This window comes from Schistocerca nitens, chromosome 1 (assembly GCF_023898315.1).
Source record: "Schistocerca nitens isolate TAMUIC-IGC-003100 chromosome 1, iqSchNite1.1, whole genome shotgun sequence".
Classification (NCBI taxonomy): Eukaryota; Metazoa; Arthropoda; class Insecta; order Orthoptera; family Acrididae; genus Schistocerca; species Schistocerca nitens.
The window spans coordinates 1,313,401,272-1,313,421,969 of NC_064614.1; the positions used below are offsets into that span (position 1 = coordinate 1,313,401,272).

The 20,698-nt window shown below is 45.8% G+C and overlaps 2 protein-coding genes across 4 annotated transcripts in view; one reads left to right on the forward strand and one right to left on the reverse strand.

The window, feature by feature from the left end:
* Positions 1 to 3,056: 3,056 nt before the first annotated feature.
* On the reverse strand, positions 3,057 to 20,263 carry LOC126234365 (uncharacterized). The gene is made up of 3 exons (XM_049943056.1): positions 20,065 to 20,263; positions 9,260 to 9,777; positions 3,057 to 3,131 (listed from the first exon to the last, which is right to left on the reverse strand). Exons 1-3 carry the CDS (start codon positions 20,261 to 20,263, stop codon positions 3,057 to 3,059), a joined length of 792 nt encoding a protein of 263 aa, XP_049799013.1.
* The window catches only part of LOC126202933 (NAD(+) hydrolase sarm1), a 1,078,224-nt gene continuing 1,077,747 nt past the window's right edge, over positions 20,222 to 20,698 (forward strand). The window contains exon 1 of one of the 3 annotated variants that reach the window (XM_049937073.1): positions 20,222 to 20,354. In XM_049937073.1, the coding sequence (XP_049793030.1) occupies positions 20,262 to 20,354 (93 nt within the window). In that variant the 5' untranslated portion in view covers positions 20,222 to 20,261. The remainder of the gene's footprint in view (positions 20,355 to 20,698) is intronic. The other 2 variants (XM_049937030.1, XM_049937080.1) reach the window with 2 other exon arrangements.

Sequence of the window (20,698 nt, forward strand, 5' to 3'; positions counted from 1 at the left end):
CATGAACAAAAATAGACAAGTCATCGATGACGATATGCAAACAAAGACAACTCAATGCCAGGTACAACAAAATAGTACACCCACTACACATTTTTACACACACAGAAGAAAATCTCGATTCGGAAATGAACACATGTACACACACGAACTTCAACACTCAAATACACAATACACTGACACGCATAGAAACAGATACCCATCACCTGAAATACAATACAATTATCATTCTGATGACGAACCATGTACACACAGGGAAGAATTCAATGATTACACGGAAAGAAACAGACGAACACGTAACAAAGAAGAAGAAAGTCTATTCAAGCACCGTAAATTCCAACCTTTTATACCAGGCAAAAACACTGTACACCCTGTCATCTTCTTAAAAGCTTTTAGGAACGCATTCCCACGTTCGTGGAGCGACCACAAACGCATTGCGTACGTTGTGGATTACATTCAAGGGGACGCTGCTGTCTGGGCTTACCATGAAAGCGACAGATGTGTAACATACGAGCAGTTTGAACGCGCCTTCTTGAATAAGTTTTGGTCACCCACCGTGCAGGAACGTATCCGCAAACAAGTCACTGAACCCGAACACTTCAATCCTAAAAACGGCAACCTGCGCAGATATTTCGAGAAGTACCTAAACATGACACACTTCCTCAATGAACCAGTGAAACCAAAAGATGTGATCCGATCACTGAAAGCAAGACTTCCTTTTAATATTAAAGAGAAATTACTGTACTTACCGGATGACGATCCTGAATATTTTTTGGAAAAGTTAGATGCTGTTGATTTACTGTATGAAGAACAAGAACCAACACACAACTCACGCAGTAGGAATCAACATGTCTACATTGCTACATTACCAAACACGCAGCAAAATTCACAACACACAGTAAACATGCAAAACAATCACCACAACTCACAGCTGCACACAAACAACAACTGCAACTATACACAGGGAGATAACCCGTACAAAAAACGAAGAAACGACAATTTTAATTCAAGAAGGAATAATGGAAACAACAACGGACACAAAGCCAAACAGAAACACTGGCAAGGAAACAACAACACAGATTACACAAGAAATGGAACACCTACACCGCACTTTAACCAGAACGACAACCAGTATTATGTGAGACAGTGGCAAACACCGCCACCACAAAATCATATTCAGATGCCACAAGGGAATTTTGCACAAACAAGCAACACAAACCAACAAGTGACTTCAGCCAACCGAAAACAGACAGGCGATTGGCAAAGACAATATCCTAATGTAAATATTATTGAGGTAGCTAATGAAACTACAACTACACTTGCCAATGACCAGACAAACCAGGTAAACTAGAACCAGTCATACTGAGCCCCAGGTCGTGACTGAGGAACATTTGGGGGGCAACTTCAATTTAGAAACTATGTTTGAATACACACTTGCTAGTGAAACTGTGAAACAAGAAAAATTAACATGTACACAACAAGAGTTGCCTACACTATTCTTAAGATATAATGAAAGTGGAAACTTAGCTGATGATCTGATAAATGACAACACACAATGTCACAATGTAAAGAAAAGATTTGTACTGTCTTCCACCTCAGGCATTGTAGGAGGTATACCTACTAACATAATTATTGATACAGGAGCTGCTGTCAGTGTGATTTCTCACAATTTTTATACTATGATGAAGAAAACTTCTAAGATACCAGAGTTCCCCAGTTCAAAACTGTTTAATATTAACTGCATTAGGTAATAAGTCAAGTAGAGTTAATAAGCAGGTATTTGTGACTGTTAATATGGGAAATGGAATCGTACAATGGCCTTTCCTAGTTGTCCAAAGCCTTGCTGCCAATTGTATATTGGGTATTGATTTTCTTTGCGAGAAGGACTGTACTATAGACTTCTCCAAAGGCATTTGTTATTTTAAGTATGAAGACAGAGACATAGTTTTGAACTTGGACACTCTACTAGTAGACCATAACAAGCACTGTTCTGGCTACAAGATAGATTATACGTGAGACTGACATAGATTCCACACAACAACCTGTATCACACGGTGAGGTAGTGAATGATGTACTTACACAAATTAATTCTAAGTTATCAGAATGTGATGCTATTAATGAAGAGGAGAGATCCCAGCTTAAACATATTTTACTTAAGAATAAGGATGTTTTCACTAGTAAGCCAGGTAGGATCAACACATATATGTATACGATTGAAGTCAAGCCTCACCAAATCTATTACCACAAGTCATACAATGTACCTCTAGCTCTGCGACCTGCGGTTTGAGAAGATTCACAAATGATTACATGCCATACTATGGAAAACCTAAAGCCATTCTATCAGATAACGCCAAGTATTATGCAGGATTCACCTGGAGAAAATTTCTAAAGGACAATAACATTAAGAGCATCTTTATTTCAAAGTTTCATGCATCAGCCAACCCTTGTGAGAGAATTTTTAGAGAATTAAATAGATTCATGAGAACTTATACCTCAACACAGCACACAAACTGGATACATTACCTAGCACTTTTTGAGGAAATACACAACAATTTAAATATATACAACACACCCTATACTCCCAGAGAAATCATGTTTGACACAAAGGAAACTAATGAATGGAGCAACCCACTACCAAAATTTTCTGACACCAAACCTTCACACGAGGAAAAGGTAAGGGAAGTACTCATTGCAATTACTGAACAAGCTGACATTAGAAATAAGAACTATGGTGCTAATCTGAAAAGAAGGCAAAACTTTACAATAGGCATGCAAGTTTTACTTAAGACCCACTACAAATCGTCATTACCTCTAAAACGTAATGTTAAGTGGCGTCCATTATATGAAGGTCCTTACACAATCATTGATATACCACACCCTGGAGCATATCTGTTACAAAACCACAAGAATAAGAGAATTTTAGGTTTGTACCCTCACAAAGATTTGAAAACCTTCAGCCCTTAGCAGAGTATGCTGATACAACAACAAGGTAAGTCACATCTGGTACTTCAAGCTGGAAGAAGAAGAAGATATAAGCTATAATCTTAAGTATCTACATTTTACAGCACCAGCAGTAACAGCAGCAGCAGCAGCAGCAGCAGCAGCAGCAGCAAGAAGATAAGACACAGAAAGAACTAACAATTTTCATGCAAAGCACAGTTACTGATTATTAATACCTTGCGGACAAGCTGACAGACTAAATGACCGGAGATAATTGCTGCCCTGAACCTGATATATAAATTGGCATGATAGACACTTGATTTTCTATTCACACTCACACCACAATCCACATGAACACAACATGCACACACACACAAAAAAAAAACTCTACAGGAAATGACAAATGAGATTAATTGAGCAATGCCATATACTTTATTTTATTTGTAAATGATACTTTGTGCATGTGCTAGTTTGGAATTGATTGTGGATGTGACGTGTCGTGTCTTATTGTAATCATGACTTTTCAGGACAGATCATCTCAAGGATGTTTTCTAACCTATTATTAAAGTTTATGTTGCAGGAAACATTTAATGAGGAAGAACACTTATTGTGTGGTACTGATGTAAAGGAAAATATACTTAAAAGGAAAACTTTATTAAAAAGGGGAAGAGACCTATAAAAGAAAATGGATTTTCTGAATGTATCACAATACACTGAACCTATAAGATAATTTTTTATGTCTGACCCATATGTATTTGTAAATATCTAGTTTAATGCAATTGAAAAATGTAAAATATGTATATGTATTACCAAACAATGTAATGTAAATGTATAAGTACATGTTTCACAGAAAATTTTTATATCTATGTAAATATGTAACAGAAAACTGTACTCAGTGTGAAGTAATATTTGTTATGTTTTGTGCTCTCTGTTGTGAACGAACATTTTGTTTTGCAACGAACAATGTATGAAAAAGTTGTGTGCAAATTTAAAAAAAAAAACGGTTCACAGCACTCATGATGGGACACTATAGGTGACGTGAGTCGCAAAACCACGGCACACTTTTCGACGAAACGACGACACAATATCCAGGAGACGACATACGCTTTTTGGAAGACGAAATATGGAGGTTATTGAGTAGATGTAACACGGACTGGTCAGTACGGAACCTACCAAGACGAAACCACATTTTAACTACGTCTTCCAAAGCACGCTTCATTGCGAGATTCTTGATCTCCAACTTATTTCTTCAAGAACTTTCGTCTCAACGTAAACAAAACGTGTGACATGTGACATTTATTGTAAAGTGCAAAGACTTTAGCAAAGTATAAACCTTTAGCGACAAGTGACATTCTAAAGAGAATGTGTTCACATATCTCTGAATATGCACAAAACCAATAATTAATTTTATTTATTGAATGAACAAGTGTAATAACATTTTGAAGTGAAAGAGAACAATGGAGTATATGCCCTACAATTTTTTACAAAGTAACAGCACAAGTGAATACGAACTGTGAAATTTGTTACAGTCTCTGTACAAGTGTTATATAAAATCGTCAGCTAGTTTTGGATAAGCAGTGATAGCACTGAGCCAGTGTAGTTGACTGTGATACTAGCGATCCCGGGTTCAATACTGCTCGGAATCAAATATTTTTATTTTTTCTTTTCACTTTCATTGATCTTGTATGTAAATATTATTTATGTATTTTTGTGGATGTATGACATTTTATCATATTTTAAGTATGTTGAATCTGTGAAACAAGATACGTAATAACTTATGATTCATGACATGACAAATAAAGAAAATACGTCAACAAATTGCTCAGCTGCAGGTGGTACACCTTTGCTCTCGCAATTTGGGGGGCAGTTTAAGGAACCATTTGCACTCGAGCACAGACAATATTTAATTTAGTTAACTTAGATTATATGTATCGATTTTTAAGACAAGAGAATGCAAAATAAAGCAATTAACACCGCTCTCTTGTCACAGCCTGTACGCATCATCACTCTCATGTCATTCGTTGTCCTAGGAGGACTTAATATTTTGTGCGGCTCCACAGTTAGCCATATTGATATTTATTAGCAGAAAAGAGGCGCAGAATTAATAAGTCGCTCTCATTTGTGAATGATCTGCTATTATGTATCTAGAATTTTACGTAAGTGTAATTTATATCGTAACGTATATGTTAAAATGAATATATGTTTTATTTAATCGTATGTTTTTTCTTTGTTTTAGTAGTTTTAGTCACTCCATTTTCATGATTGAAGCTGAGGTCAGATATCAGACTCTGTCTACAAAAAAAAATACATAATGAGCCCTGGCTACGTTCCGTACATCTTCGGACGTGCGAAGCTCGATAAATTCACGGCGTAAATTTTAATCTCTCAATTACTTACTTATCCAAACAAACAAATTATTATTATTATTATTATTACAATATTAATATTATTATATATTTTATTATATATTTTATTATTGTTTTATTTGATATTTTTTATTTGTTACAAGCCCTTGATTTTAATTTCACTGAAGCTTGTTTTGACCTTTCTGTATGTGAGTCCGTCCTTCCAACAACCATTTCTTTTTAGATTTCTTTACATTTTTCATGCAGCTATTTCACCCTAGCCTTCCTGCACTTCCTACTTGTTTCAGTCCTAATTGACGTGTATTTTTGTATGTCTGAATACCTCTGACATCTTTATACTTACTTATTTCATCGATCAGCTGATGTATTTCTTCTGTTACCCTTTTGTTCTTTGCAATTACCATTCTTACACATACGCTTATCTTTCCAATTTCTCTGATTGCCCCTTTTAATGATGTCCATTCCATTTCAATTGAACTGCGCCGCGCGGGATTAGCCGAGCGGTCTAAGGCGATGCAGTCATGGACTGTGCGGCTGGTCCCGGCGGAGGTTCGAGTCCTCCCTCAGGCATGGGTGTGTGTGTTTGTGCTTAGGATAATTTAGATTAAGTAGTGTGTAAGCTTAGGGTCTGATGACCTTAGCAATTAAGTCCCACAAGATTTCACACATATTTGAACATTTTTTTTTAATTGAACTGCCTTCTGAGTTATTCATTATCGCATTACGTGCGTTTATATGACCCTACTCACTTCTTTACTTATGATTTCCTTATTGTATTTGATAATCCAATGTGCTCAACCGCCCAAGTCCGCCATCCAGTGTCTCACACAATTTACCTCCTTATTCTGCTGAATGCTGTTAAATTATAAAACATAAATTTTTATTGAATAGTAGTGCGATTGTTGCAGACTGGTTTACGTCTGAATGCAGTGCAGTGTAGCGACACTGAGCTCGCACCTTTTGTGCTCCAATATAAAATAAAAATCTTTTATCATTCATCTATCATTTCGTTAAAACATTTTCTGACACTGAATAATTATAATTTCACAACATTCCACCGAGATAAATGTCTAACCGCATATCGGGCGAGGAGCTAAATGCACTTACTTCAAGTAGTTGTCTCCGAAGGTGGCGTCAGTGCAGACGAAATACACGTACACCTAACCAGACACTGTCTACCAACTAGAGGACAGACATAACTATCTCAGAAATATGATACTTGCTTATTAAGGACCACTGTAGAGTCTCCAATTCAACAGTCAACACGATATGAGGAACAAATCCAATTCGGAATGTATTGCTAACATTGCTATATGCAGGAAATCGCATTCCTGAAGTATCCATACCTACATATTCATGCTACACGTTAATGCATCTCGTCAAGCTTGCGTAACACTTTCTCAGGCGCAACTAACGCTTTCTTCTTAAAAACAACGACATACTGACGGAGGACAAACATTCGCACTGCCCTATTTTCTTGTAGTTCCAGCCAAGACGCCAGTATTTCGCACAGAGACGTATCATAGACATGCGCCACGGTTTAATTTTATGTACATTTCTGCTAGAGCGACCATATAGAAAAATCGTATCCTCTCCACAAAAAAAAAGTTCCTCTGCACTTGGTGCTACACATGCTTTCACGGCTTTTTTAATCTAAGATGACTAACGTGGTGCCCATCAGCAGAGGCCGGCCGGGGTGGCCGAACGGTTCTAGGCGCTACAGTCTGGAACCGCGCGACCGCTCCGGTCGCAGGTTCGAATCCTGCCTCGGGCATGGATATGTGTGATGTCCTTAGGTTAGTTAGGTTTAATTAGTTCTAAGTTCTAGCGGACTGATGGCCTTAGAAGTTAAGTCCCATAGTGCTCAGAGCCCATCAACAGATTTCTTCAGCCAGATGTTCTCCAACTTAAATGCCTTTCCATGAGCAAATTCTTATTATTCTTAGCCGCCTCTTGTACAGTGAAAAGTATTTCTATTACAGTTTCTGTTGCTTATTACAAAGTTGGAAACACTTATGGACTTGGAAGTCTCTCAGCCTCACCTTCATATCAGTTCCTTCCTTTCTCTTCTCTCTGGATTAAAACGCCAGATCGACCAACTGACGCGCTGTACTGTTGTCCTTAGCGGATAATCGACTACTCCCCTCAATTCCTCCAGTGGCACACTATTTTTCAGACAGTTAAATGGGGCAGCAGGGTCGAACTGTGTGGGATCTTGTTTGTTTATTACAGTATATTCTGCACAGATTGTCCCTATCTTTGCTTATGTGTTCTGCAGGCTATCAACTCAGGTGGTACAATTGCAGATACAGACTGTATCCTTTGCTCTTCAACATTCAGATTTTAATCGCGGGCGGTCATTGGTGATGATCTTATCAATGTAGCCGACTTGCATGATGAAATCTTTGCTCGTTGCCATGGATACAGTCAGCACCACACAGTAGCTTTGACATGAGTTCTACTACTACCAACACGTAACGAAAAATGTGCCATGTTGACAGGAGAGGACCCGTTGAGTCAGCAGCTACGGTACAGGATGTCACAGTTTCTTGGGCACAGATGGACAGAGAGGAACTTGAGTCACCTGGCGTCAAATCGGGAGAACGGATCAGCCGAGGTACAGGTCCCCTGTGTCCAATCCAGCGATCCGGAAACAAGTCGTGAAGAGATGCTGGATAGCCATCAAGTTGATACTACAGTTCCTACTGGTTTGCAGTGGAAGATCGTCTGTTAGGAGGGTGCTAAACGTGTGCACGTTCAGTGCCTGACTATGAAACGTGGGTCTATGAGGTGAAGGTTCACTATCCCACACGTTTACACTTCACAGATTCTGACATTTGACGTGACGAAGCCAACGGGGATTATCAACAGACTAGTAGTGCGTATTTCTGGGGTTTACCTGGCCACGATCGGTAAATGTGGCTCTGTAATTAAAAAAGATACACGATACATCTAGACCATCGTGTCTAACGCCCACGTATACAAGTTAACATGATCATCATAATCGTTTCGATGCAGCTGTTGATGGAGAGAGATGGAATGAGATGGAAACTATGACAATGTGCGACTCACGCCACTTTCTCATGTGATTGCGCGGGAGCTAATGTGCGGATCAACTGCAACAGAAAAAGAAAAAAATTTCCCGCTCTTTTTCCGTCGATGGTTTCCTTCTGTTAGGTTGATAAATAATTGCCGAGATGGTTGTCTGATGGGATTTGTTGCCGCATACACCATACAAGGACGAACTGCAGTCTCCCTGCACCTACCATAGACCGTGATCGTGTCGGCTTGTTCTGCATTGGTAAATCCTATCGTCTACTCACCCACTGACGACCTTGTTTTGTAACGGCCTTCGTAGCGACAACACTTCGCTGTAGAAACGGCCTATGAAGTCACCGCCACACTTTTAATAGCGGGCCGACCGGTCCGCTGGAACAGTGAACAGAAAGATGAAAACCCAAACACTCGGATTAAATGAAAGTCGGTACTTATCTTTATTAACGACGATACAGAACACAGTGGTGAACATGGTCTACAGAAATCTGTCTAGTTCGAGTCGGAGCGGCTTGGTCAGCGTCGGCTGACGACAAACAACAACTCTGCTGCGATGAACACACAACTGACTAGCAGGTACACAATTCGGTGGCGAGTATACAACTGAGCGGCGAATCCAGAACTGTCCTAGCGCTCGCGACTCCAGCGCTTAAGAAGCCAGAAGCCAGCGGTGGCGCGCGCAGACTTGCGGCGATTTCCTGTATCGCTGGCGCTGCTTATGCGGACGGCGTCCGGACTTTGATGCTGCCAACCTTTTTGGCAGCGGGCTCGGTTGGCATTACTGGCTAGGATATAACACTCCTCCCCCCCCCCCCCCCAAATCGCCGCACCGTCGTTGAATAATGACGTGGCGAGCGTCGACGGCGGGGGAGGGGTCTGGCCGCAGACGTAGCAGAAGAGACCGGGGCGGAGACTGTTGTCGGTGGCAGTCCCCGGTCCGCACCCCAGCATTGGCTGCGCGGGGCCTCGGGAAACACCGACTGAAAACCGAGGCCAGGGTGCACGCCTGTGACCACGGGCGCAGCTTCTGGTACTGGACGCGACGGGGCGTCGGGACCCACGAAGAGAGGCAGCGTCTCCTGACGCTGCGTCGACGGCGGCTGAGTGGGCGCCGGACAAGGCGCTGCGGTGTCAGACTCCTTAGGGGTGCCCAAGGAAAGCGGCTGCAGTACAGGCTGCACAGCTACCGCTTGGGAAGGCGGCCCGGCTGAGGGGTCGACGTCCATCAGCTCCGAAGGCGGTGGCGACTGAAGAGGGACCGCAGGCGCCGGAGCGACCACCCGGGGCGCTCCCGTATGAAGCTGCGCGGGAGGCATCAACGGGACGGGCTGTCGGCGTGGTAGCGGCGACGGCTGCTGCTGCTGCCCTGGGGGCGGCAGCGAAGTCGGAAGGCGCTGCTGGAACCCGCCGCGGACCAAATCTGTGGACAAAGAACGAGCGGCAGAATCCGGGCGGCCAGCGCGGCGCAACTGGTTCTGATGCCTCCTGTGCACCCCAGTAGCACCTTGAACAGTATAAAAACCGCGACCCTGGACACTTATCACGGTACCACGTTCCCAACGACGGCGACCGTGATAAACTCTGAAAAAAACGGCGTCGTTGCGCTGAAAACGCGTGCGATGCTCAGAAGCGGCGGGTCGATCCGGGGGGTGCAACAACCGTAGTAGGGTGCGATGACGACGGCCGTGGAGAAGCTCCGCAGGCGAAGGGCCGTCGCGTGGCGTGGTCCGGTACGACGACAGGAACGTGATGAGGGCCTGCTGACGAGAGTGCGTAGCACGAAGGCGGTCCATATGATCCTTGAATGTGCGTACAAAACGTTCCGCTGCACCATTCGATTGAGGGTGGAACGGCGGAGTAAGAACATGGCGAATGCCATTGGCAGAACAAAAACTTTCAAATTCAGCAGAGGTAAATTGTGGACCATTGTCAGACACTAAAACTTCTGGAAGACCCTCAATACAAAAAATTGAAGTCAACGCCTGTATAGTTTGTGCAGACGTTGTAGACTGCATGGGCACAACAAACGGAAAATTACTAAATGCATCTATCACGATGAGCCAACGAGAATTCCAATATGGACCAGCGAAATCAATATGTACTCGCTGCCAGGGACCGCAGGGCGTGCCCACTCAAAATAGCGTTGAGGCGGAGCAGCTTGGTGTTCGGCACACGTCGAACAATCTGTAGACATCTGCGTAATCTGCTTATCAATGCCGATCCATGTACAATGACGGCGGGCTAGCTGCTTGGTGCGGACCACTCCCCAATGACCTTGATGCAACAAGTCGAGGACCTTGGATTGGAGCACTTGGGGAACCACTACACGAAGCTGGTCATTCTCGGTGCGTAACAGCAAAACTCCGTGCGAAACAGACAACAGATGACGTTGCGGATAATAGCGACGAACCACAGGATCCGATATGTCCTTTGCCTTGGACGGCCAACCACGTTGAACAAAACGTAATAGTAAACTCAGATGAGGATCCGTAGCTGTCTCACGTGCCACCTGACGATAATCAATCGGAAAATCCCGGAGGGATTGATGCTCATCGGCGTCAATCTGATGGCAAGAGTCGTCAGAGGAATCGAAGACCTCATCCGCAGCAATCGGCAATCGAGAAAGCGCGTCAGCGTTTGCATGCTGAGCTGTAGGGCGATACAGTATCTCATACTGGTATTGTGATAACAAAAGAGCCCAACGTTGTAGTCTCTGAGCTGTCCGCTGAGGAACTGGTTTAGACGGATGAAACAGCGACGTCAGGGGCTTGTGATCTGTGACTAAATAGAATGGTCTACCATAGAGGTAGTGATGGAATTTTGTGACACCGAACACAATAGCCAACGCTTCCTTGTCCAATTGGCTATAATTACACTGAGCTTTGTTTAACAATTTAGATGCGAACGCAATAGGACGTTCAGTGTTACCGACTCGGTGAGACAACACAGCACCGAGACCGAAAGAAGAAGCATCACAAGCTAACACCAGAGGCTTGTTAGGGTCGTAATGGACCACACAACGATCATTCAATAAAGCCTCTTTAAGCTGCTGAAAGGCTGATTGGCAATCAGCTGACCACACAAACGGAACATTCTTACGGCGGAGACGATGCAACGGTGCAGCAATCTGTGATGCATTAGGTATAAACCTAATATAATATGTCAATTTGCCAAGAACTGCTTGCAAGTCATGCAGATTGCGAGGGGCGGGCAAATCACGAATAGCTGCTAAATGTGACTGGGAGGGATGAATGCCTTGAGCATTAATAACATGTCCCAGATACTCCAACTCCGTAAGGAAAAATGAACATTTATCGATGTTGCAACGTAGGCCTGCCTGAGACAACACTGTAAACAAACACTCCAAATTACGGAAATGTTCAGCAGGCGTCCGACCGGACACAACAATATCGTCTAAATAGTTGCAACACGATGGCACATTAGCCAGAAGTTGTGACAAAAAACGCTGAAAAACAGCTGGAGCTGACGCACAACCAAAAGGCAAACGCAGAAAACGGAACTACCCCAACGACGTGTTTATGACAAAATACTGTTGTGATTGCTCGTCGAGGGGTAATTGCAAATATGCTTCACGGATATCAATTTTGGAAAAGAAACGAGCTTCCCCTAACTTATCCATCAGCTCGTCCGGTCTAGGTAAAGGAAAAGAATCAATGACAGTCTGAGGATTAACTGTCGACTTAAAATCAGCACACAAACGTAACTTGCCAGACGGTTTCTTTATAATAACTAAGGGAGAAGCCCACTGGCTCGCTGAAACGGGTTGAATAACACCGTTGTTTTGCCAACGACGAAGTTCATCTTCTACAGGTGCCCGGAGGGCGTGAGGCACTGGACGAGCACGAAAAAATCGAGGCTGAGCATTATCTTTTAACGTAATATGAGCGGCAAAGTTCGCAGCACAACCGAGTTCGTCTTTAAATATGTCACTGTATTGTTTACACAAATCGGTTATGCTGTCTTGAGGAACAACAACAGAATTAAGTTGCAACACATTGTCTTGGATAGACAGGCCAAACAAGTCAAAACAGTCTAATCCGAAAATGTTTACACTGTCTGTAGCGCGGAGCACTGTGAATGAAACTGTTTTTGTATTGCCACGGAATGTGGCCGGCACGCTACATACACCTAACACAGGAATTTGTTCGCCACTATAAGTAGCCAAAGAATGTTTTGCCGCTGAAAGTTTAGGGCGGCCGATAGCCGCATACGTAGCACTATTTATGAGAGTCACAGACGCACCAGTTTCTAATTGAAAATTGAAGGTCTTAACCTGGATGCGTAGCTTCACAAATACACTCCTGGAAATTGAAATAAGAACACCGTGAATTCATTGTCCCAGGAAGGGGAAACTTTATTGACACATTCCTGGGGTCAGATACATCACATGATCACACTGACAGAACCACAGGCACATAGACACAGGCAACAGAGCATGCACAATGTCGGCACTAGTACAGTGTATATCCACCTTTCGCAGCAATGCAGGCTGCTATTCTCCCATGGAGACGATCGTAGAGATGCTGGATGTAGTCCTGTGGAACGGCTTGCCATGCCATTTCCACCTGGCGCCTCAGTTGGACCAGCGTTCGTGCTGGACGTGCAGACCGCGTGAGACGACGCTTCATCCAGTCCCAAACATGCTCAATGGGGGACAGATCCGGAGATCTTGCTGGCCAGGGTAGTTGACTTACACCTTCTAGAGCACGTTGGGTGGCACGGGATACATGCGGACGTGCATTGTCCTGTTGGAACAGCAAGTTCCCTTGCCGGTCTAGGAATGGTAGAACGATGGGTTCGATGACGGTTTGGATGTACCGTGCACTATTCAGTGTCCCCTCGACGATCACCAGTGGTGTACGGCCAGTGTAGGAGATCGCTCCCCACACCATGATGCCGGGTGTTGGTCCTGTGTGCCTCGGTCGTATGCAGTCCTGATTGTGGCGCTCACCTGCACGGCGCCAAACACGCATACGACCATCATTGGCACCAAGGCAGAAGCGACTCTCATCGCTGAAGACGACACGTCTCCATTCGTCCCTCCATTCACGCCTGTCGCGACACCACTGGAGGCGGGCTGCACGATGTTGGGGCGTGAGCGGAAGATGGCCTAACGGTGTGCGGGACCGTAGCCCAGCTTCATGGAGGCGGTTGCGAATGGTCCTCGCCGATACCCCAGGAGCAACAGTGTCCCTAATTTGCTGGGAAGTGGCGGTGCGGTCCCCTACGGCACTGCGTAGGATCCTACGGTCTTGGCGTGCATCCGTGCGTCGCTGCGGTCCGGTCCCAGGTCGACGGGCACGTGCACCTTCCGCCGACCACTGCCGACAACATCGATGTACTGTGGAGACCTCACGCCCCACGTGTTGAGCAATTCGGCGGTACGTCCACCCGGCCTCCCGCATGCCCACTATACGCCCTCGCTCAAAGTCCGTCAACTGCACATATGGTTCACGTCCACACTGTCGCGGCATGCTACCAGTGTTAAAGACTGCGATGGAGCTCCGTATGCCACGGCAAACTGGCTGACACTGACGGCGGCGGTGCACAAATGCTGCGCAGCTAGCGCCATTCGACGGCCAACACCGCGGTTCCTGGTGTGTCCGCTGTGCCGTGCGTGTGATCATTGCTTGTACAGCCCTCTCGCAGTGTCCGGAGCAAGTATGGTGGGTCTGACACACCGGTGTCAATGTGTTCTTTTTTCCATTTCCAGGAGTGTAGTTTATTACACTGTCTCTGGATCGGTGCAGCGGCGGCGGAAGACACAAAATCAGCGCGTTTAGCGCGTGTTCGCTGCTTACGACAACTCGTGGGTTGGGCGGGTGGAACAACAACTCCCGCTTCACTTGCAGTCTGTACATTACGTGTTACAGCGGTTGAATTACGCTTGGGTCGCATAGCAGAGGGCTGGGTGGGTGGCTGATTGCGAACAAATTTATTACCCACACGAACCGTGGAAGAGTCTTTAAACGCGACCTTCTGGGCGGGCTGGCTTTGAAGAACATGAATATCCATGGGCTGGGCAGCACTAGAATTGTTCTTGCGTTTACGCAAACAAACAGTCTGGATGTGTCCTTTCCTTTGACAAAAATGACAAACCGCGTTTCTTAACGGGCAACGTTCACGAGGATGAGCAAGAACACACTTAGGGCAAGACTTAACTCTATCATTTTGCACACGCGGCTGACGAATGTTTTTAACATGACGCGGCCGGCTAGTGTTTACAGTCTGACTCTGCCGGTGGGGCCGCGGGCGTGACATAACTTGCTTAGCACAGGCAATTTGAGAAATACATGGCTGATCTAACTCACACTCAGCATAGTCAAAAGTATCTTGGGCTTCAATAATGTTCATCACAGTCTCTAATGACGGGTCAGGCAACTTTAAGATAGCAGCACGAATACGAGAATCGGCAATGTTTTGAGTAATAGCGTCTCGTAACATGACATCACTGTAGGAAGCTCCACACACACAATTAAATCGACACTGACGGGTGAGGCCCCGTAAATCTGTTAACCACTGTTTATTAGATTGATGTGGCAGTTTCTTTAATCTGAAGAACTTGAATCTGGCCGCTGCAACATGAACTCGCGACTCGAAATACTCAGCAAGCTTGGTAACAACAACGTCATAGTCTAAAGCTTCTGGCTTGGATTCCGGGAACAACTTACAAAGTAGTCTATAGACTTCCACGCCTGCAGTGGAAATTAAATAAAGCTGCCGCTCATTACCTGTGATTTTGTAGACTGACATGTGCGCCTGCAACTGCGCGAAATATTCTTGCCATTCTTCTCGTGATGCCTCAAAAGCACGAAAAGGCGGTGCTGCCTGTGCTTGTTCCTTGTGTGGTGGTGGATTAGCCGCTTGTTTGGCGATTGCTTCCACCAGACATTGTATTTGCTGACTCTGTAACAAGATCAACTGTTGTAATTCGGCAGACATAGTGAACACAAATTAAACCAGCCCCCAAAATTCTATCTCAAGAAACAAGTTAAACCAGCCCTGCACACGAGTTCGGAAGTCCTCGTCGCCAGTTTTGTGACGGCCTTCGTAGCGACAACACTTCGCTGTAGAAACGGCCTACGAAGTCACCGCCACACTTTTAATAGCGGGCCGACCGGTCCGCTGGAACAGTGAACAGAAAGATGAAAACCCAAACACTCGGATTAAATGAAAGTCGGTACTTATCTTTATTAACGACGATACAGAACACAGTGGTGAACATGGTCTACAGAAATCTGTCTAGTTCGAGTCGGAGCGGCTTGGTCAGCGTCGGCTGACGACAAACAACAACTCTGCTGCGATGAACACACAACTGACTAGCAGGTACACAATTCGGTGGCGAGTATACAACTGAGCGGCGAATCCAGAACTGTCCTAGCGCTCGCGACTCCAGCGCTTAAGAAGCCAGAAGCCAGCGGTGGCGCGCGCAGACTTGCGGCGATTTCCTGTATCGCTGGCGCTGCTTATGCGGACGGCGTCCGGACTTTGATGCTGCCAACCTTTTTGGCAGCGGGCTCGGTTGGCATTACTGGCTAGGATATAACACCTTGTGATTGGACTGTCATACGTTAATTGACTATCGAGTCGCACTGCACTCAAGGAACACACAAGCACACTCTAAGCAAACATAACAGCATCGTACCTAGCAGCTACGCAGGTTGAATGGGACAAACAAGTGTCGGTGTGGAAAATTTTAAAATTACCGTGTCTAGTATACGACTCGCACTTCTGCACAAACACCACAGTTTACTTAAACTGCTGAGTGAAAATGAACCTGTCTCGTTACTAATTTTTATAATTTTATCACTGACCTACACAATTTTCCCTGACAAAGACAACTCAAAAATAACCTATTCATTTATTACTCAGAATACATGAACGCTACGCAATCTGACTGCTCTAAAATGACAACACGACTTCAAATAATTAACACAAAAGAATGGCCCTAAATTTGCAGAAATGCTAACAATAACCCATATTTTTTTCATAAGCCACTTACCTCACAGAAAATCTTCATAACACGAACTACAGCAATGAGAGGAAGCAGCAACTACAGCCAGTACAGCCAGCTAAATAAAAGGATTCTAACTACTGTAGGCTGTAACTACTGGGATGCATATGGTTAGATAAAAAAATTGCAGAATGAGATTTTCACTCTGCAGCGGAGTGTGCGCTGATATGAAACTTCCTGGCAGATTAAAACTGTGTGCCCGGTACCGGGCGTGAGTCGTGCTTCGGTGGCTCAGTTGGTAGAGCACTTGCCCGCGAAAGGCAAGAGTCCCGAGTTCGAGTCTCGGTCGGGCACACAGTTTTAATCTGCCAGGAAGTTTAAAAAAAAAAAATTGTTGAAGAGCAAACAATGTATTTAGCAGATTTTACCTTATTCATGTGACATCCAGTTGCCAAAGTCATATAGTCGTCAAAAATCCCACTCCCCATACATTACCAACTACGTCGATCGTCATTTTACAACGCATGTCCTACCAACACGGAGTCTCCACGAAGGGCACGTGTCCAAGCCGCCCGCTAACTGCTAGTCCGTCCAACCACAGAGTCTCTCACCGAGGGCGCAGAGGGCTGTCAGCGATATTAATTGCAGTCTACGGCGCTGCTAACATACAAACATATAAACACGGTACTTGCGAACCGTCGGCCTGGTGTAACAAGAAAGTTGATTCATCCGACTAGGTAACACGTTTCCCACGGTCCGTAATCGAATGGCAGCGATCCTGCACCGACTTCAGTCGTCGGTTGCTGGACGTGGCTATGAAAGCCCACGGCCAACAATGTACACTGGACGTTGTGCCCAGAAACACTTGCGCCTGCACCGACAGTGCTCCCTGTCGTCGTATCTACCACATATTTCCGCGTACCCAACTTCAAAAAGTGGACAGGCCTTCGATTTCTTCACCTGATGTGGTGTTGTCTCCCACTCGTGGTTTCGTGGTCCTCCCAGGCAGCAACACGCCAGCAGCGGACCAGCTTGGTCGTTCCGAGACACAGGTGTCCGCCGAGACGAATCTGCATTTTGTGAAAATCCTTATCTCAGGGGATCTCCCTACATGCGACCCTTATCTTCACTACAGGAATTCGTCTCTATTCCTCTAAGTCCTTGCAGTGTGACGTGTGGCAGTGGCGACAGGTGACTTTCAGTTTCATGATGGCCAGTGGCCACAATGTTCGCGCTCATTAATGTACTGAAGCTGGCAACTTGTAATCGTGATGTTAAGATGTGCTGGTTGAAAGCGCTCTGCTGCATTTCTTGAAATGAAAGTGCAGGGATTACCAGTCAGCGCCCCACATCTCCGTGACGGCGGATGAGTCGCCCTCAGCTGGTATATATAGTGATACCAGCTCAGGGCATCTCAGCCGGCCAGAGTGTCCGAGCGGTTCTAGGCGCTACAGTTTGGAACCGCGCGACCGCTTCGAATCCTGCTTCAGGCATGGATGTGTGTGATGTCCTTAGGTTAGTTAGGTTTAAGTAGTTCTAAGTTCTAGGGGACTGATGACCTCAGATGTTAAGTCCCATAGTGCTCACAGCCATTTGAACCTCTTTTTTTTTTTTTTTTTTTTTTTTTTTTTTTTTTTTTTTTGAGGGCATCTCATTCGTCGTCACGGAGATGTGGGGCGCTGCCCGGTTACAAAGGTAGAAGTTATGCCATAATTAACCTGGTACAGGTGACTAAGTTCTATCAGAAGTTACGAGAGCAGTGCAACACGACTCACGTCCAAGCACGGCCGCTGCGTCACAATGCCTCGCTGTCGCCGCTGTTACGAGGGTAACATCCTCCTCGGCTGCCTGAACATGTATAGTATTACAGGTCAACTACGAAAAGATATTGTCAACATTCGATACCGTCTGTCAATTTCCGTGACCTGAAAGGCTAAATGCTTTGGAGTGAGGCAACTAATTAGCCATTTTAATTGAAGCGCGCATCACCGTTTAATGTGCAGCAACTTTTTGTACTTTTTACGGCAGCGTTCATCTTATAAAATTTGTATGCATACCTGTGCGTGTGATTTCCATTATTTATGTTTGAAGTATACGTGTGTTGATGACTGCATGACTAACTACTAATTACTCAAACAAAGGGAGTAAACGATGTCAGCTGTTTTCAGAAGGTTTGTCCCCTGATTAGGACCTTCGATTTGACGAATTTCCACGTACGTCCGATGACGCAGTTTCTCGTAGGCGTAGACTCGTATCTTTCCCGTTAACGACACTTCGTTTCTTCCCTACCACATGGCATACACCAAATGCAGGTATCTCTTTGGCGGAACACTCGAAACAACTGAAGGTCGACATTTAGTTTGTGAGGAGACCACTGCTGTCAGAACCGTTTATGTATAGTCCTTCCATCTTTCACCCTTCGGTTTTTCGCTTACTACTGGTTTGCAGTCTGCACTCTAGAAATTGAAACAGACCTCTTTTCTTCAAGGTTTACTTTAATTTTCCTGTAGTCGGCTTCTACATTTCTATATTCATTGTATTGCTGCTCTAACCGATCCTACTTGTCAATTTTCCACTCTCTGTCACATTCATATTGAGACACCTGTATTTCCTTTTGCTCGCTTCATTTGCTATGTCTTCATTTTTCCTTTCCCGATTATTCGTAGTTACTGTCTCGTATATTTTGGAATGACTTCTGCTAGGCCTGGACATTTCCTCGAAAGGTCTTTTGCTACAATCAGTATTTTGTCTCTCAAAACTATTCATCCATCTTCAATTGCATTTCTGTCGCTCATTTCAGTTGATCGCTGTATAAAGGATTCAATGGTTAATCAATGATCCCGGAAGAGTAAGCTATGTACGACTCGTATTAAACATGCGGTAACCTTAGGGTGACCAGACGTCCGGATTAGTCCGGACATGTCCTCCTTTTTATATTTTTGTCCGGGGTCCGGGCGGATTTTTACAGTGTCCGGCTTTTTCGCAAAGTTGAGCGTAATACAGTTAAATTTACAATTCGTCCCGTTCTATTGCTCTTTGCTTCAATACTGTAACTATTGGCACAGCCTTCGTGATAAACAAGCACGAAGGCGGTGTTAATAGGTGGCACCAGGATCGTCGATGTTGTCGTTGATCCAGTTACAAGCGAATGCCAATATCGATTATTTAAAATTTTCGTTTCGTATTTTCGCTTTGTATTGGCTTGGCTTCCTGTAGTGCACGTGTGATTTGTGAGTGTGCTGACGGGTGCTATCCTCATCTGCAGTTGAGCCGTGTGATGTGTCCTCTTTTTTCTTCCTTTGTCCTCCTTTTAAAACAATTGCATGTGGTCACCCTAGGTAACCTTCCGGTGCTTTGCAGTTGCTGAGTATGCATGTGAATCGTACACGAGTGACTGTCCCAACCTCTCCTCCCTGTCCGTCTCCTGCTGCCCCTCCTCCGTTCACGACCTTCTCCTTCCTCTCTCTGTCCACTTCCTACTGCGCCATCTCCGCGTCCGCGCCGAGCGAGGTTAGCAGCTCACAGCTGCTGCCGTCGGTGCGCGCCCGCCACGCGGATACGTTTTCACCATTTTCGGTCGCTGTCTCAGTAATAACTTTTCGGCTGCGGTAGACGTACAACTCCGGAGCAACCCCGAGATTCGGTGTCGAATTCGTCCGGCGAAAGAGGCACAGGAGCGACTCGAGTAGCGGGCGTCTGGTGGACGCGTCGGGCGGGTACTGACCTCGCGACCCAGCCGACGCGAGGCAAACTGCGGTGCGCACAGCTCGAGGCCGCCGGCGCGGCGCGGTGAGTTTGTCGGGGTGCGGTTGGCAGCGCCTGCTCTCTGCGGCGGCCGCGCCCGCCCGCCAGTCGGCCGCCAGCGCCAGCCGGAGGCCGCAGCGGCGGAGTGAGCGCGCGAGTGCAGTGCAGTGGAGTGGAGTGACACCATGCACGGCGTGCCGCAGCGGCACGCCAAGCAGTTCCGGCGCAGCCTCACCGTCTCCGATGAGTCCTTCCGGGCGCCGCCTCCCCGCTTCACGGTAAGGAGCACACTCTCTCTCTGATACCGACTGCCGCGGAAGCCCGTCACACGACTTCGGTTCGCGGGAAATGCACGTACCGAGTGGCACGATTCGCCAGCAACGCCAGCAGCTTTACCCGGCAGCACGGGATGCTACTTTGCAGCCGGAAGCGGAGTGCGAGCTGTTCCGGAGCTCGCCGACAGCTGTCGACAGCGCCACGAGCGGAGGGCGGCGCCGCTCTGCGAGAGCGCTCGCCTCTGGACGCGACGCTGCGGCCCGGTACGTGGTTTCCCCCGCCAGCGGGTTTCAAACTCGAGCCTCCTTTAGGTAGCGAATGAGTGCAACGGCAGACCTCTAAGCGA

Bases quoted from the DNA above. Each gene is read 5' to 3' on its own strand.
- LOC126234365 (XM_049943056.1), bottom strand. From the start codon at position 20,263: ATGGTGTCACTCCACTCCACTGCACTGCACTCGCGCGCTCACTCCGCC. The intron at 9,778-20,064 runs GTCGCGAGGTCA...CTTTGTCCACAG, and splicing joins GTTTGCCTCGCGTCGGCTGG to ATTTGGTCCGCGGCGGGTTC. The intron at 3,132-9,259 runs GTCTCTTCTGCT...GAAAATTGTTAG, and splicing joins CGACAACAGTCTCCGCCCCG to TTCTTTCTGTGTCTTATCTT.